Raw genomic sequence first — 17,505 nt, forward strand, 5'->3', positions numbered from 1 at the left:
TCAAAACTGAAAACAGGACATGAAAAATTTACTAACATCTAATCCAGAAACTAATCCTAGTCATTTGGGCATGAAAAAAAAACAGAAATTCATTTGATTTTATGAACCTTTACATAGCAGTGCTTTATACCTGCAAACAAAGTGAATTAACAGTTTGTGTTATAAATGAAGACTGAGAAAAACACCATTTCAAAAGAGAGGTATCAGGCTATACAACTGATGAAAATACTTAAAGAAGTCTACCTTCCTATTCTCTACCTCTTAAATCAACCCAGCTTCTCAATAAATAGATTTCTGCAGACTGCACATCCGGTACCTCTGCTAGGAAGAATAGAAGTCCTACCATTTTTTTAAGGCATAACTTCCTACTGACGTGAAAAGGAATAGAGACATCCCATCATTTAGAGAGTATAATAATGTCTACTACCAAAAAAAAAAAAAAAATGCAGAGGGAAGCAAAGCCATTGCATGGCCAAAATACAGCACAAACTCCAAGACTGCTGTCCACACTATCCTACAGTCCAATAAATTGGACTGACTGGTACTTTAAAGATTAGTTATCTCTATGTAAGAACACATTTGATTTTAGTTGTGAAACAAACACCACTGCACCATTTTACATCAGTTCACATATAAAAGTTTTCCTGCAACCGAAATGCCTAAGTATGAAATTAGTACACATTTTTAAACAATACAGAGCTAGGATTTTACAAAAGCAATATAATCTTCCAAGAAATAATCCCATTAGCAGTTTGCGCTTTTAGGAGTCTAGCTTATATGCTCTAAACTATCCCAAGTAATTTTAAAAGTCACAAAGTTTTTTTTCAAAATGTCAAACAAAGAGCAAAAAAATGGCAGGAGTCAAGCAGAAGTTTAATTAATTTTTTACACTGCTTTTATATAAGTTACTACTGATCAACATCAAATTTACCCCACTCTCTAAGTAAAGTCTAAAACATGCAGTAGAAATACACCAGCACACGATAAACTTGGACAAAGCAGTTTCAGGCTATTTCAATTCTAATTTTAGTAATTTTGTTGTGCATCTACATAAAAGACATAAATCAGAGCTACATCAAATTATAATTCCTTTAACAGTCAAAGTGTAATCTGCCCTAGCTAGCAACCCTGCTTTCTTCCTGACTAAATGTATGTCAATCTATAAACGTGCAGGTAGTTTGATAGCAGTCTGAAGGCCCAGTAACAGACTGGGACTTCACCGTACAAGCTTGGAATGAAAAGTAGTTTCCAGATACCGACTGCTTTGAGGCAGCCCTAGTATGTGCAAAGGATTATGATCTGCTAACGGGCTACATAAGGCAGTAGAGGCAAACTGCTCCTCAGGCTGACCATTACCAGCAGCAGCAGCCTCTTATCTTTATGGTAACTACAACTGTATAAACACCCTAACAAAATATAAGCACAATTACTATGACAGCATATACGAAAAGACAGCTGAATTGGCCCAGGCTTGCACATAAATAACTTGTNACGTGTTAATGATTGTGTTTTAGGAGATAAAAATTTTAAATATTACTAAAAATGTTCTACATAAAAATAATAATAGTAATAACCAGCTTGCGATGAGGAGGAATTTTGAGAAGATACTGCACTAGGCATCTTTCCTCCACATTAACTATGGCTACTCCCCATACAAATTGGATACAAACTCAGTGTCTTGACAGAATAATAAAGTAAAAATGACATATACTATGTTAATTAATCAGAGGAATGCTATTTCTTTAGAAACACTACATTTTTGAATAATGTAATATCACAATCCAAGGCAACTGAAAGTAGAGCAGTTAGCAAAATCCATGAATATTACCATTAATAATACATAAACCAAATATGCATGGCAACCCGCAAGCACAAAGTATTACAAAACATTACCAATGAAAAGCAAGATTTAATTATTTCAAAATCCTCATAAATTTCTTTTTAAGGCAAAAATTAAGCTTTTTTTCTCCAAGCAAAAATAGTATTCAATTACCTATTTTAAAGTTAATCTATAACCCTAGACAAACAACAAAAGCATGTTTCAAAAATATGCTAAATATTTAGCAGGTGAGAATGTAAGTGGTAACCCACAAAGTGAGGCAAGAGTAATATTTAAAGGAGTCTAGGGTTTCACCAATACTGGATGTGGAAGAAAAGGTCTAAGAGGATGTTGGAGGGAAATTTTAAAAATTTTCTATCACAATGTTGCCCCTAGACTTACTTTTACAAATACGTAATCCCTAAGAGGCTTAATTTCAAGTCAAACCTGACCTCCCTTCTCCTTCTCAAATCATCTCTGCAACCTACAAATACRCTTTCTGTTCCAACTATGGGGAAGGAATCATAGAATCAGTAAGGTTGGACCTCTGGAGATCACCTAGTCCAACCTCTCTCATTTTTGAGTGACTATTTTACATTGCATTTTTCCTGCTACTCTCCAGATTATTCAACTCTGCACAGTAATAATCAATTTTGTACTACGTGTATTCAAGGAACCCATCAGAAACCTCAAAGTGAAAAGACTAATTAGCTTATTTCTGTCATAGATTAAGAGCAATGTCAAAATTAACTCATACGATAAATTTCAACTATCTTCCATTTGCAGGTCTATAAGAACAGCAAATGGAAGTAAATACTCTTATCTGCAGGGAGAACAAGCTTTGAGGGATTTTTTTTTTTTTTGGGGGGGGGGAGGGTGTCAACAACACCCTACCTCTACTACTTTTCAGTTCTTCTTGTCAGTGTTTCCAAACCTCTCACTGACAATGGAAAAGAAAGAGTAAAAAAAAAAAAAAAAAACCCACAATATAATACACTGATGGAGTTATTTCATTTTGCAATTCACAACTCGAACTCAATTTAATCTTTTGTCAGAGACAGAATGTTATTAGATACATTGAAATATATAGTGTTATTAAATATATTGAAATAAACATGATTTTAACTAAGTAATCTCACATCAACATATTAAGATTCCTTTCCTCCACTGCATAATCATAGATTGACTTTTTTCCCCCATTTAGTATCTTTCATATTGAGCTTCTTTTAATAAACAACTACTTCCAAAAGAAAATGTTCCTCAAACATTGTTTAGTCTCTTTTTTTTCATTCCAGATTCCAGATACACAAACTGTTATCTTTGGGGAATTTTCAAATGTGAATACCTTCTTGCAGATGCTCCCATCTGAGATCAAGATGAAAATAAACAATGCTTAAATAAGATAAAAATGAGATAGCATGAAGTAGGATGGTATACAACAGATAACAGAAACTCTCCTTTCAATAGACTAACAACAGTTGACACAAATGACAATCAAACAAAAATTAAATATATTCTGTGCAATTCTAAAATGATGTCTCCTTTCACATGAAACTGGTTACAGCATGGGTGTTCCAGCTTTTTAATTAAACTTTCTTATGTTATCCATATTCCAGATTTGTTTGCCATATTTGTATCTACCAAAACGTTGCTTGTTCTGGGATTAGAGTCAAAACATTCTGGTAAGCTTTGGAGAGCACACATACACACACACAAAATTACTGCTAAATTGCTGAAAAGATTTAAAAGAATCAGATACAACTGCATTCCTATCTGATCTCATTCCTATTTGACTAAAGAGAGCACAAAGACACATATGCCCTCTTCTCACAGAGATACTTAAATTCTGAGACTGTGATATTGCAAATTGTACAAGTTATCTGCAAATGTAAAATATATTTTTCTTCTAATAGAAGTTAAGAATATGGAATGAAGGAAATTATTGAAGATCATATCAAGGAAAGGATTTTCAGCTTGCATTTTCAAGGTTCATCAGTGAGCCAGGTGCCACTAATTTTAGAGCATGGTAGACAGGGTTGCATCCAGGCAGGCCTTGAAAATCTCCAGAGAAGGAGACTCCACAACCTCTCTGGGCAACCTGTTCCAGTGCTCTGTCACTCTCACAGTGAAGAAATTCCCCCTCATGTTCAGGTGGGCCTCCAAGCTCTATTTACATCGACTGTTTTTTGCTGTGTGCTCCTCATCCACTTACAGAATAAATGCAAATATTACTCCATTGCCTGAAATGAAATCACCACTGGTATTCCAGTCTAGCAACATGAAAGCTTTTCTGGAGGAATGCAAGAAGGAGGAATATATGTTATAGTGCTGCTTGTCCTAGAAAAAACAAATAGTAAAAACAGTGCTCGTGCATCATCATTTTGGTATCATCTATGCTTGGAGAGAGCTAGAAAAATGAAATGTCAACTGCTGCTTTCAAGCAGCATTAATGTGGCTTTTATCTAATAACAAACAGCTCCAGATCTTCCAGCCTAATTAGTTTAAACTGCAAATACTCTCACTTCAACTGCTTTATCACAAATGAGTTAAAAACAGCTTTTACTTAAAGGTAGCAATAAAGAGTTCAACTGTATCAAAGCAGAAGGCCTATCAGTCAAAACTACTTCACATGTAAATTGAAGTCATGAAATAGTTTAAGCACACCATAAGCTATACAGCCTTGCTCACTCAGCTGCTTCTCCAAAGTGTACTTACTTACTCCCAAAACTATCAAGATAACCTAGAGTAGAGGAGGAAAATGAACCATTCAGACAGAAGTCTGATACTGTGGAGAAACTGGCAAGGAAATCAAGGGTGCACGAGTATGAGCATACTTGGCATTTATTAGCAGAGATAATGCTCTTTAATAATTAGTCATCCCAGGAGCAAATAAGGTGTTTCTGTCTCATCCTTTACTTCTTTCTCACACTTTGCTGAAGTTTGTCATCTTGATCTTCTTGGAAGGAAGTCAAGTCACCCTTGCCTCAGGTTCTCCTTCCTCTTGAGGCTGAAACCCATGAGGTCTTAGTACATGTATTATTAACTAATTTGATACAAAGCTTCCTGAACTTTCAAGTCCCAAGAAATTCTTCACTAAGACATTTATAAAAAGTCATAGATAGGATGGCAAGTTGGAATGAAAACAGGTCCGTATTTTTTCAACAATGAATTTTCAAGGAAAGGCCTGTAACTAGAAGATCTGAATAGCACTGGCCATCCTTATTACTGTGGAGTCTGTGATACAGTTGCATTTCAGGAGAACTGATTTCTGAAAAAAAAAATCTATGTTGAGAGTAACTTTAAATTATACCTCTGTATTTATGGAAGAATACAGTTCATTTTTGTAAGTAAAAATTTGGCAATGATGAAGCTCTGGACAAATGAATAACCTGCAACTTGAGGGTGGAGGGGTTGTTTAACAATTGAAAATGCAACAAATTGTGAGCAAGCTGTTAGTATAGCTTATAGTCCTTAACGACTAGCCTGGAGCTTCTACATAGCGTCTGGAGAAAAATCCAAGCTAGGTAAAGTAGGCCAAATGTAGTCCACGAGTCAGTACAACTTTGCCTCCTCACCATTCAAACAATTAAAGGCTTGAAACTTAGTGCATGACTTGTCTTTTACTTTCTTCCAATTTAGTGCTTCTTGGATAATACAGAATTCTTATAGCTGAAGAAAGTGTTTTCCACACACACATTTTACTTGAATTAATCTGAGTGGTATTTATTCCTTTACGAAAAAATCTCAAAAGCTTATTTTGCTATCAGAGGAAAAAATGGATCATTGCCTAGTATGAAAGCACGAGTAGGTTGCATCCACACAGCTAATGGAAAGATTGGTTTAATGAACAAATGTCATCTGCAGCTTGACATCAGCATGAGTGCACATAATGTGGATCAGAACTGTTTATCATAAAGCTTGTAATCAAAAATTCATAAAAGAAGCAGCAATCTATTTTTTCCCCCTAGACTGACTACTGGTTGTCCTCTTCCATTAAAATAATTTCCATCGCTTTAATTGTATATTTAAAGAAAGATCAATACCCCAATCAATAATCATGCAAAAATCTGCCAAAACATCAGCTAATTTCTTACACCAAAACCAATTCTATTTATGTGCTCTTTTCATTCCGTATCAAAAATCAGGTGCTTGTTGGAGCTCTTCCCTTTCAAAAAAATAGCAGCTGGCACAAAATTCAACTATCGTGAAGAAGTTTATAGATAAAGTGCTGATTATAGTTAGTGGAGGGCGGGAAGGAGGGGTGGAACAGAAGGATAAAAACCTACCTATCACCTTTCACGGGCACTACTGCATTTATGAGAATTCACTGTACCTTCTTCTGCCACAAAAAGGCTCTCCCATCATCTGGTCCCTAAAAGGACACTACCTCAGGGATCGTATCAGCTATACTTGCCCTATTCTTTTCAAAGAGAAGAGAGCATCTTCCCTGGAGCTTCCACTGGAACCGAAGGGAGCAGCATTCCTTCATGTGTTATGCAAATGACTGGTGATTTGGGGACTATGGCAGAAATGCATGGTAAGTACCTTCTAAATAGTAAGCAAGAGGGAAGATGACAACTAAGTGTCAGAGCTGATTACATCAAATTTCTTAGCTTCTCAGAGAGTAAAGGAGGGAATTTGATACCTTTACACCACCATTTCCATCAAGTACAAGATCATAGAACATCTGCCAGTGTTCCAGACAAGTAACTTTTTCCAATCTACTTTCATGTAACCTGTTAAATAACAACGAAAGCCAAACACAAAATACATTCCTACTAAATTTTCCAAGCGGGCAATCATTGCAATTATTAAAGGAAAAAATAAACACTTACAAAATGGGCATATCGGTCCTTCCTCAATTRTGAATTCGAGAAGAATCATGAGTAAAACTGCTATCACTAAAACTCCAACTCTTTCAGAGATTTGAAAAAAATACCAGTTCCAAGCTTTTGACTAATAGAGTTGAGCAGATAAATTTAGTTCAGAGTTCTGCTTGCACTGAACGAGTTACTGAGGTGAAAGTACAAATCTTAAACTTCTATAATGAAAAACAAAAATAACAAACACCTGAATTTTTCTGATTTACTATAGTATGATAAGTACTGAGGAGAGAAAAACCCTAACATGAAGTAAAYTGAGAATGTAGCCAGTTTTACTACTATTTTATTACAGGTAAGGCAGGCAAAATAATCTCTTACCAATTTTGCCCAGTATTTCCCATTGGAAAAACCTGTGTGTTAGCTATTTCTATCTTCACCAGACTAAAATCATCAGTGCTGCAAACTTTTCTGCCAGATACTTACAGTAGATCAAACTTTTAAGAAGGCTCTAGTAAAATTCGTTCTGCAAGTAGAGAACACATTTTTAAATCCAAGTCGCACACACAAATCATAAGTTTTCTGAAGTTCACAGAATCTTTATTTATCACATATTTTAGCAACTAAGGTTTGAAAGGACTTGCCTTCAAGGAGCTTCTTTCAATTCCTTCAGGTGGAAGAGTATATGTGCTATCCCTTCAGAGTGACAAGTCATGTTCTATCACACACAGTTTCTAAAAATTAAGGAACCAGTATGTCTCTATACCAGCAAGTCATGATACTCAGGGCTAACAGAGGGGAGGGGAGAGAGGAGGAGAAAAAAGGGCGGAAAAAAAAAGAAAAAAAAAGCAAGCTGCTTTCCTGGCAGGAGCTTCCAGCTAGCAAGCTTCAGAGATCCTTGGCAGTGCCCTGACAACAGAAAGCCTTTCTTTTTCTGTGCTTAATATACATGCAGCTACCTCTGAGGCAACTGTTAACTTTCAAATCTAGCATTTTAAAAAGTAAGACTAGCATACAGACTTGGACAAGGCTATAAAAAGGGAGGGCAAGGGGAGCTCTAGGAAGAAAAATTGCAACAAGAGTTTTTGAAGAGTTTTGAAGAGTTTTTTAGAACAAAAACTGCCGAGTTTTAATAAATTAAACACAGTTGAACTAAGCACCCTTTTAAGTGGTCTAGGAATACGGATTACAACCAGTTGAAAGACAAGAAACAAGCTTTAGATGAACAGAAGACAAAAGATCAAAAGTTATGGGTGGAGACAGCACAGAACAAGAAATGGGAAGAGATGCTCTACGCCTGTCAGAACACTCTTCTCTCCAAAAACTGAATGATCATCCCAAATTTTGGAATCATATTTCTGTACATTGTCAAGTCTCTCTGAAACAAATTACAACCGTATGCATCTCAACTCCTTTTATTAAAACTCCCTTCTCTTATGAATTGTTCCATGACCTTAAATAGAAGATTTCCATGCCCTTTCCATGTAGATAAAGATTCTAATGTTGGAGCTGCTACATGTGAGTTTCAGAATGGCATCCCATTATTTAAGATGAGGAAACTACACGGAGGGAAAAAAAAAACACTAAAAACAAGTACTCAAAAGCAAAGCTCCACAAAAATTAAGACTGATTATATCTTTATCTGATAAAAACTCTTTTATGTATGCTTGATGCATTCTTTGCTTATTTCCACAACACACACATTCCCAGAGACTTAATACAATACAGACCTGTCCTGGGGATGATTCCACAGTGGGTAGTAAAGCAGGTTGCTGACCCAGTTTGTCAAGTAAGTTGAAAAATGCACTGTAMGATCAGGAACAGTGCGAAAAGAATGGAAAAAAATCTGAATAACTGTAGCTAAGTCTCATGGAAAACTGAAATCTATCCCTGAAAGCACCAAAGCCAGAGAAGTCACCCACACAATGCTTTTCACAAGCAATTACTCACCGTAGGATTTAAGATAGCTAAAATTAGGTGAGGGAAAAATTAGCTATCTGGTCTCCATCCTGACAAGGAATACAGATTAGCACCTTAAGAAGGTAATTTAGCCCACCTATTGAGGACTGATGCGCCTATTATGGGGGCCTAATTTAACATTCAACCCTAAACTTCAGAAGGGCTGAATGCTCAGAATTACAGCTGAATGAGACTTAACCCAGAAAGTTCTGTTATTCTGAATGTTCTGCAAAGTCCTATCAAAARAGCATTGGCCACTTTTCCTCCTGCTGTATTCACAATCCCATCTTTTCTCTTGTGCCATTTTTGGTACACACTGAACGGATCAGTGATTTTCCCAATTAATCTGACAATAAACTCATGCACTTTTATTGGTGGAGAAGGCAAGGAGGTAAGCAACAGATGCAAGTGGTCAGGAGCAAGGGAGACTGTGGAGTCATGATCTTCCAAAGATGTGTTATAATCTCATAAAAACCCAGCAAACGAAGAAACTGCAATCTCAAGAAAAAAGCATAGTAATTGGTAAATGACTTATGGAGAACAAAAAAAAAAAAAGAAATGCAACTATAACCACATACATAATGGCAACTCTCCTACATTTTAAGCTCTGTAACTGTTATAGGAATTCCAAAAACCTTCCACTACTTCACCATGCAACAAACGTCTATGCTGTATGTCCTCCCGTCAGACAGAAAACTGAAGTCACTATCTATTGTTTTGATTCTGAATATACATACACAGCTGTCCATCYGCTCAACAATTCTGACAGTACTACGTGATAAAAGGCAGGTGGAAACCTGAGATAACTGGGCACTACCCATGACAAGAACTTTATATTTTGAAGTGATATTTCTGTGTATATATATACACGCACATATAGTATGTGTGTGTACACACACACACATATATATGTGTGTGTATGTGTGTGTGTGTGTGTTCTTTTTAACTTATATACGCCAAATGAAGTTTCTGCCAGTTCCTCCTGGGACAGTTTTACAGCTTAAGGTATCTGCAAGACAATTTTATGAAGACATGAATGCATTCACAGATGAATACACTGCTGCAACTAAAATACAGAGAATAAATACTAATTAAAGACTCAGGGCTTCTTTTTTTTTTTTTTTAATGGCAGTATTAAAAATTGGATCTGAATGTGACAGTAGGTTCACTGTACAATAACAATACTGTAGCTAAAGTTAAAGCTAAGTTTTTAGGAAGCTCATCTCAAATGAGTATGCCCTGACAGCGATGCTACTTCACATCTTTCCTTATAGATTTTCTGTCAGTATTCTAATGTGACTATATGTTGCCTTTTGTTCCAAATCCAGAAAAAAGATTCTTATGAACCATCAAAAAAAATTGGTAAAAACAATCATAATCACTTATACTGTTGTTATTCAAAAAACAGCCATTAAGACAGACAGAAAATACTGTATGAACTAGTATTCCAGTACCGATATCTGTCATTATCAGATATTGCAACTTTTTGCTGCTCTGARAACACTGACGCATTGTACTCTCATACTTGGCAGCTGACCTTCAGAGATAGCACAATAAGCTGTTGTGCATTAATTACAGATTCTTCTTTAAAAAAAGCTGTCATAAAATAAATAATTWTGAAGCACAAACGTAAACAAAATTTGGTATGTAAAGCAAAACATTGTAACACACTTTGGCTCTTGGCTGAGCCCTCAATTTTTAGGCCACAGAAACTGTTTAAAAAATAAATAAATAAATAATAGAAAAAACAGAATAAATGTAAAGTCACACTACCATGCAAACATTGTACAGGCAGGTAAGCACACACAGTCAAGAGCTGCTAATCTCAGTGASGAATTCCTGTTAGCCCACTGCAATTTCTGATCACAGTACCTACCATTACTAACAGTAGCACAAAGAAAAGCAAATGCGTACATGCTAACCCTAATACATTCCTCCAGTAGTAAATGTTGACAAGAACTCTGGGAAATTTCTACTTTAAGAAGGCAATTACATCAAATCAGAAAACCCACAGCAGCCTTTGTRACAATTATTAGTACTTAAGCTAATGGATGTTTATTGCCTTTAACCTCCCTGATTAAGGAAACTGACTCTTTGGCAACATTCAGAACTGAAACACCATAAGCCAGCAGCAAGTATTTAAAGTCCTTTTGACAGGCAGCAACAAGAGTGACCACCACAATCCAAATCTCCTTTTGAACAGGAGTTCAAAAAACTGCGAGTGCAAACTTGTTGACACGAGCAAATTTAACAGTTCTCCTGCCCTAAAAGCTGACGATTCTGCTGTGCTTACATTTTCTGTTGCTTGCAATTCCAGGATGATAATTTTATATATCTAATTCTTGCTTACTATGAAAGCACATTAACAGCATAATCCCTTATCTGTTGTCTCAAGTTCTGCTATGGAAGTTTCACTGTGTGCAATTCACGGAAGCTTAAACTACTTGTTAAGGGGTAACAGCCTATGATAGTGGCCAAGGCAGAYAACACTGAACTGGTAAGCTAATACTGTAGTATTACAGCTCTTAGTTGAGAAAAAGAAAAAATTGGAAAGAAGTCATAGGTAACTAATTTAGGTAATTCTCAATATTTCATTTTTATCAATTAATAACAATACTCCACAGAATAAAACTTCAAATAGTGTCAGTTTTGGATTTGTATCCCGAAGACAACAGAAAAGTACAGCAAGTGAGGGTTTTGGTGCTTTGCAGACATCACAGCAGTATTTCTTACCTTCTTTGGTAACCACTAGCTATTATTAGAGACCATATGATTTAATGGCCAGACTGAAGAGGCTGCAACTCAAGAGAACTGGATTCTTCCAGCATTTCAACTCTAACTTGTGCTGAACATACCTCTTTCTCTCTACGGTTTATTTTCCTTTCCTTTTGTTGCATCTGCCCATATTGTAAGTCGAAAAAAAACATATTATGTTCATGTATAACATCAATTTTAATCAAATCCTCTACCAACTAGCACGGCACAAAAATATTATTTGAATATCGGTCTATTTTTTTCCTTTAAACTAAACAATTGAACTTCTTTACTTTTCCTCTTCATCCATCTAAATGCTTTCAGGAAGAATCAAAGGGATTATCAATAACTTGGCTCTACTGTCCCTTTTTGCTGTCACAGTCCAGTTTCATTCACTCCCATCTGGTAAAGAAGGTAAGTTCTGTGTTCGTTTTTCTCTTTAAGGCTTATGCTGAGCCAGATCAAAGGGGTGGCACATGCAACAATGACTCTTCATCAGAAAACCGGGAGTGGAAAAATCTGTGGTTTGATAACATATACATAATTTGAAGTCTTGATAAATTCATATAACAAAAGTCAACACATCTGGAAAACCTATTCTTGTCATCTGGTAACCTGGTAATCCTGTCTGCATTTTGGGAGGCTTCAATGCTAATAAAACTGGCTATCTTAAATCAACTTCAAAAAAAAATTTTTTCCCTTACGCAGTGTAAAGAGGAAATTATTTATATGTTCCCGTAGAGACAGATATGCGCATATGGCAAAGCTGTTAAATCATCATGAAAAGAGGAATATTTCCTTGATAGTGTAAGGATCACCACCACTGGTTATACATTGCTACACTACTTGCAAAATAATCCCACTCAAACAAGATAAAATGCTTTCATGACAAATGCCTTCACTTTCTTTGCATGAAGGATACTAACCTGTAACTTTCATAGGAAAAATGAGGCAGGATATTTGTGAACTACTACTGTAAACTCTAAACGTTGTATGAAAAAACTTGCCCATTGCACTAAGAGAATACAACATTGCTATTTCTGCTAGTATGTTCAGTTTAGTTCAAACAAAAAAAAATACGAAAAAAAAAGTCTTTCATAAACGTAATTCTTCGAGGAATTTTTTTAAGTTGATTCTTTCACATGACCTTTAGAGAGATGTTCTATATAGTTTCTTACAGATATGGTATTTTACTTCTTCCTGCTCAAAGTTGATCCCCAATCCCTTTATCAAAATAAGAGAGTTACAGAACTCTATGATTTTACAGTTGGTATTAACATTACATTCAATGAAAGTTGTTCCACATCCCTTTCTTTCTTAGATTATAAAATTCCAAGGCAAACCGTATAAAATGCTTCTTTTAGAACTCTCACATAGGAGGACAGGAATTCACACGATACTATGAACAGCAACGTTCCCAAAACCACGCTTGAACATTTATCTTAGTTTCTACTGTGGCAATTCTTGTAACTATCAGAAGATCAATATCTCTTTCTTAGTTTTAAGTTAAGCATATGTTTTTTGGTTTTTTTTTTTTTTTTTTTTTTTTTTTTTTTTGGGAAGGTGTATGCTTTAAATAAGCCTAACACAATCACTATGTCCGGGCTACTGTGATTTAAAGTACCTCCCATCTAACTACAAAAAACAGACCTTGCAGCATGCACTGAAGACTTTATGGTGTCAAATAAGGGGGGGGGGGGGTATTTAAAATATTAGGGACACCTGCAATTAAATCAAGTATTAAAAGTCAAGTAAAAAATTAAAGAGAATAACATACTTTAAAGTTCTGCTCTCCTGGGGAATTAATGGATGTAGTCTCTTGAACTCTAATCTTGAAAAAATCTTTACAGTTTTTTAAAAATAATCTACGGAAGAAATACAGTAAAAAGTTCGTTTTTATTGTGAACATTGCTTATAATAAAGTAGCCTTAACTCATAAATTACAGTTTTGTAAAACAAAAATAGGAGTTATAATCCCAATTCTAAAATATCAGATTATTCCATTAGAGTATTCATATATATGCCCAGATACATCTACACACACACACTTTTTCCATCATGAAGCGTAATCTTTTGTTCCATAATCCTGAGTTGTATGTTTAACGATCATACCTAAAATACTTCTATCAAAAAGAAAAAACGCAGTTCTAGCATGTTTAATTCTTTGGAAATGAACATCTACATTGCTGAAATGGCATTAGAGTGACAAATGACTATAATCCAATGGCCCAAGGCCAGCAAGTTCTATTACAACAGATTTGTCTGTTTTGTACGACACAGCATGTTGAATACATATCAATAAACAGAAACTGAACATCCTAGTTTACCTATAAGCAGAACTCCACTTTAACTTTACAAATATTTTAATAGCTACAGTAATGGCAAGAGCAGTGTGTCTAAGCAACTGCCTACAAAACCCAGACTTATTAATATGTAAATGGCTGAATCCATTCTAAAAAAGTCTCTGAGCCAATACTATAGTCTAAAATTCACAGAATAGCAGTGACTCAGAAAAACTGTAGAGTTTTTACTCTAWTATTTGCACGTTGGCACACAAATATAAGTACTATGTCAATTTTCCCAGACTTCCTTTTTAAAATAACCAGCCCACATTCACACTACCCTGTGCAGACTTACCATTCACATTTTAGAAACGATCCCTTCTGGCCACCCAAACTTGCAACTACTTTTGCTGCCCGAGAACGCAGAAGCCCAGAAAAGCTACTCTCTGCGAGGGCAAGAGCTCTAGCAGAAGGACCAAACCAAGCAATTATGAGCAAAGAATGAGGGATTCTAAAAGAAAAAGAAAACAGAACTGGGGGGGGGGTCCACTTTCTTTACTCCCTTAAAACGCAAAAGAATGACCAAGCAGGACAGGCCATCACAGTATGATGACGCACTTCAACACCTCTCTCCAAACCCATCGAATGGTACTCCTTGTCCAGAGCAACTTTTCATTTTGTGCTTGGGGTGCCCCCTGCAACTAACACATCGTTTTTACTGCATTTCAGGGACTTGACAGAAAAAAAACAAAACAAAACAAAACAAAAMAAAACACACACTGCCCTCTCTGCAACTACTTGATCCTGCCTGTAACAACATTATCATGTTAGAAACATACGCATACGTGCAAGTAAGGTAACAAAAGAAATTCATCTAGCTGAGTAAGAACCACTTTTTAGGATTATTTTTGAGGCAGATAAATTCCTAAGCAAGGTTACTGACAAAACTTAGGCAATACAACATAAAAGCAACACAGGAATAAGTGCCTAGAGACTGTTTTACTCTAGAAAGAGCACTGGCTTAAAGGAACACCAAACTACTCCCGTAACAGGGAGCAACACTCCAAGCCAGCCATAAAAGAGGTAGTTTGCAGTGCACTATTTCAAGGAGTCAAATTGCATGCTGTATTCTGAGTTCCAGTTATTCTGGTTGTCAGGCCAGATACTGGCTAGGGTAAGGATGAGCAGCTTACAAGTTTGATCAGCTTCTTCCAAACAGCAACTCTACTGGTTTTTACTTCAGGTTATTTGGGGGCAATATAGCATATTTAGAATGCTACTAAATTAATTTGAAACCAGACTAAGAGTTAAAGAACAAAGCAAGCATAAATGATTCATTCTGTGTTGGTATCCTTTTTTGTCTAACTTGTTTTCACAAGATTTATAAATGAAGTGTAATTCATTCCATTAAAAATGGTAAGTCACTGGGACAACTCTTCAAGACATTCCTATAGAGTCCTACTATTTCAAAACACAGAAATATTTGTTTAAAAATCTTTTTTTAAAAAGAGGAAGATTTAACATCTTTGATAAATGATTTCAGATATATCTAGTGTCAAATCAGCTCAGTATCTGTAGCGTTACACGGAATAGTAGTGATAGAACAGGTTTACTTACAGTTTGCTTTAAGAAAAAAGCATCTTACAGATTTTAAATATACTCAGAACACACACAGAAGACCAAAAGTGACAGCAACACTTAAGAATCTGATTAAATGATTATGAAATAGCTGCATGAAATACAGACTTACAAATGATCAGCATATAAAAACTGTAATAATGTATACTGATATACCTTTTGAATAGCTGGCAATCCAAAATTAATCCTCCTTTCAAAATATCCAATATGGGCACGTTTCATGGTCCACTTGTTAAKAGTATGCAAGTCAGTTTATGGACTACTTCTGCACACCACTTCATGAATCCATTAATTGGCAGTAGCCTGATGGCACATTTTATTATATTTAGAAGAGCATGATTTTCTAGAAGACTTTTCCCCCACGTGACAAAAAATGTCTCAATTATGGCAAACTAAGTACTTCTGCCTAGGACTCCACATGATGACATGAACATAACTAAATAATGTTATTTAGTCATGTGCTTAAAATATATGACTTATCAAAATTCTCTCTGAAACTCTTCTACTAATCTTCAACACTGTCATCCTAAAATTAAAAGGAAATACCTATATGCTGTCATCCTAAAATTAAAAGGAAATACCTACATGCAAAACTACATCCCTAAACTTATTTTCATGTCCTCTGTCCCCAAAGTACAAAACATCGTTACCTTATTTCAGCATTACAGTGCTGTGTTGCTCTAGAATGCGTGCTCATATAAATACAAAGCACCATTTAAATAAATGGTTTATAATATACTAGAGAAAAAAAAACTCACCAAGAGGCTGTGTTTAATGACATGAAGACAGCATTAGCTGAAAAAAAATCTTACAGATCTGTTTGCTGAATTATACATAAATTTAAGCAGCAATCCTCAAGAGACCTAAATACCTACCTTTACTTACAGAGTGGTTTGATCTACTGTACAATACTGACAGCAAGTAACTACAAAGGACCAGATCCAAAGACTTTCACTTGACAAAAAACAAGAACTAGGCGAAGAAAAAAGATGAATCTGCAGTCTCGTTTTAATTATGGGTATGCACTGTTTCAACATAAGTACAGCAACTTAATTAAGTACAGACACAAAAATGCCCTTTATTGTTTTAAATTAAAAAATAAAATGTAATGAAAGCCCCACAGTTTTATCAAACTGGCTACATGTGCTACTGTCTAGTATTTTGCTCTCTAATACTCAAGAGAAGAAAGCAGAGAGTGAAACAGCTCCTGAGTTGGACACAATTTCCTCCACACTGCCTTTTGATATACACTGCATTCTAATTACCATTCATTAGGTCAGTCAACCAATGTACTAGAACTAGAGTGAGATTTCTCCACTGTGAAAGAAAGTTTAAGAATACAAAGTTCTATAATCACAGCCTTGCACATTAAAATTTAACAAACCTCAGAAACCATAACTGTTCTCAGAACATCTACCGCAAAAAAAAAAAAAACTTAAAAAAATCAATCTTGATAAGAAATGTCATGACAGTTTTCACCAATTGCAAACTTCTCTTTAAAGCAAAAAGTCAGTACCACTAGCATACAATTTTAATGTATGAATACCTCTGTCAACCTTTAGAAAAAATAAAGAGGCTAATATATTATCACATTAGAAACACTTAAAATTTTAATAAAGATTCCCCCCCAAAAAAAAGAAGTGCAATTCTTTAGTAGAACTGCACTTAACATGATTCAAGTTTTCTAAACTTCACTACTCTCTAAAGAATAAAGTTTTACAAAGTTTTGCAAATGCACACCCTAATGCAACATTTATATTGCCAGAAATTTTTGCTTTAAAGATTTCTTTCCTTGGGGGAGGGGAGGGAAGACCCTTGACCCATTCGACCATTTGCTTTGTTTTAAGCATAAACTAGAGTAGACCCAAGCATCGAGCTTTTAACTTTCCAAGAAAAGCTAGTCTGCCTGCAGATTTTGTTACTCCATGTGTAATTCTTCTGGCTGGTTTGGTTAGTGGGAGACGGCGGAACTGCACACCCATTCCCACGCATTACGATCTTGCGGCACTTCGTACCCCAATGCATCGAGGCTTACGGTGTGTTTGGGGGGGGGGGAGGAGGATTAATTTACAAATCTCCTTATTTCTTTCCCTTTATAGAACCTCCCCTGCCGCTCTCCTCGCCAACCTCCCCCCCGAAAAAAGCCCGACCTACCGAGTGGCTCCCCATCCCTCCCCGCTCCGCAACGCCTCGGATGGGGGGGCGGCACCGACTGCATCCCGCAAAGGGCAGC

The 17,505-nt window shown here is 35.9% G+C and overlaps 1 protein-coding gene across 1 annotated transcript in view; it reads right to left on the bottom strand.

Annotated features, from left to right (window-relative positions):
• Positions 1–6,665, bottom strand: part of USP10 (ubiquitin specific peptidase 10) — a 42,975-nt gene extending 36,310 nt beyond the window's left edge. Inside the window, exons 1-2 of the mRNA XM_085306467.1 lie at positions 6,655–6,665; positions 6,465–6,555 (exon numbers count right to left, since the gene is read on the bottom strand). Of these exons, the coding sequence (XP_085162593.1) occupies positions 6,465–6,555; positions 6,655–6,665 (102 nt within the window). The remainder of the gene's footprint in view (positions 1–6,464; positions 6,556–6,654) is intronic.
• Between the last annotated feature and the right edge of the window lie 10,840 nt (positions 6,666–17,505).

This window comes from Rhea americana, unplaced genomic scaffold (assembly GCF_003343005.1).
Source record: "Rhea americana isolate MKP2758 unplaced genomic scaffold, rheAme1 scaffold_24, whole genome shotgun sequence".
NCBI classification, from domain to species: domain Eukaryota; kingdom Metazoa; phylum Chordata; class Aves; order Rheiformes; family Rheidae; genus Rhea; species Rhea americana.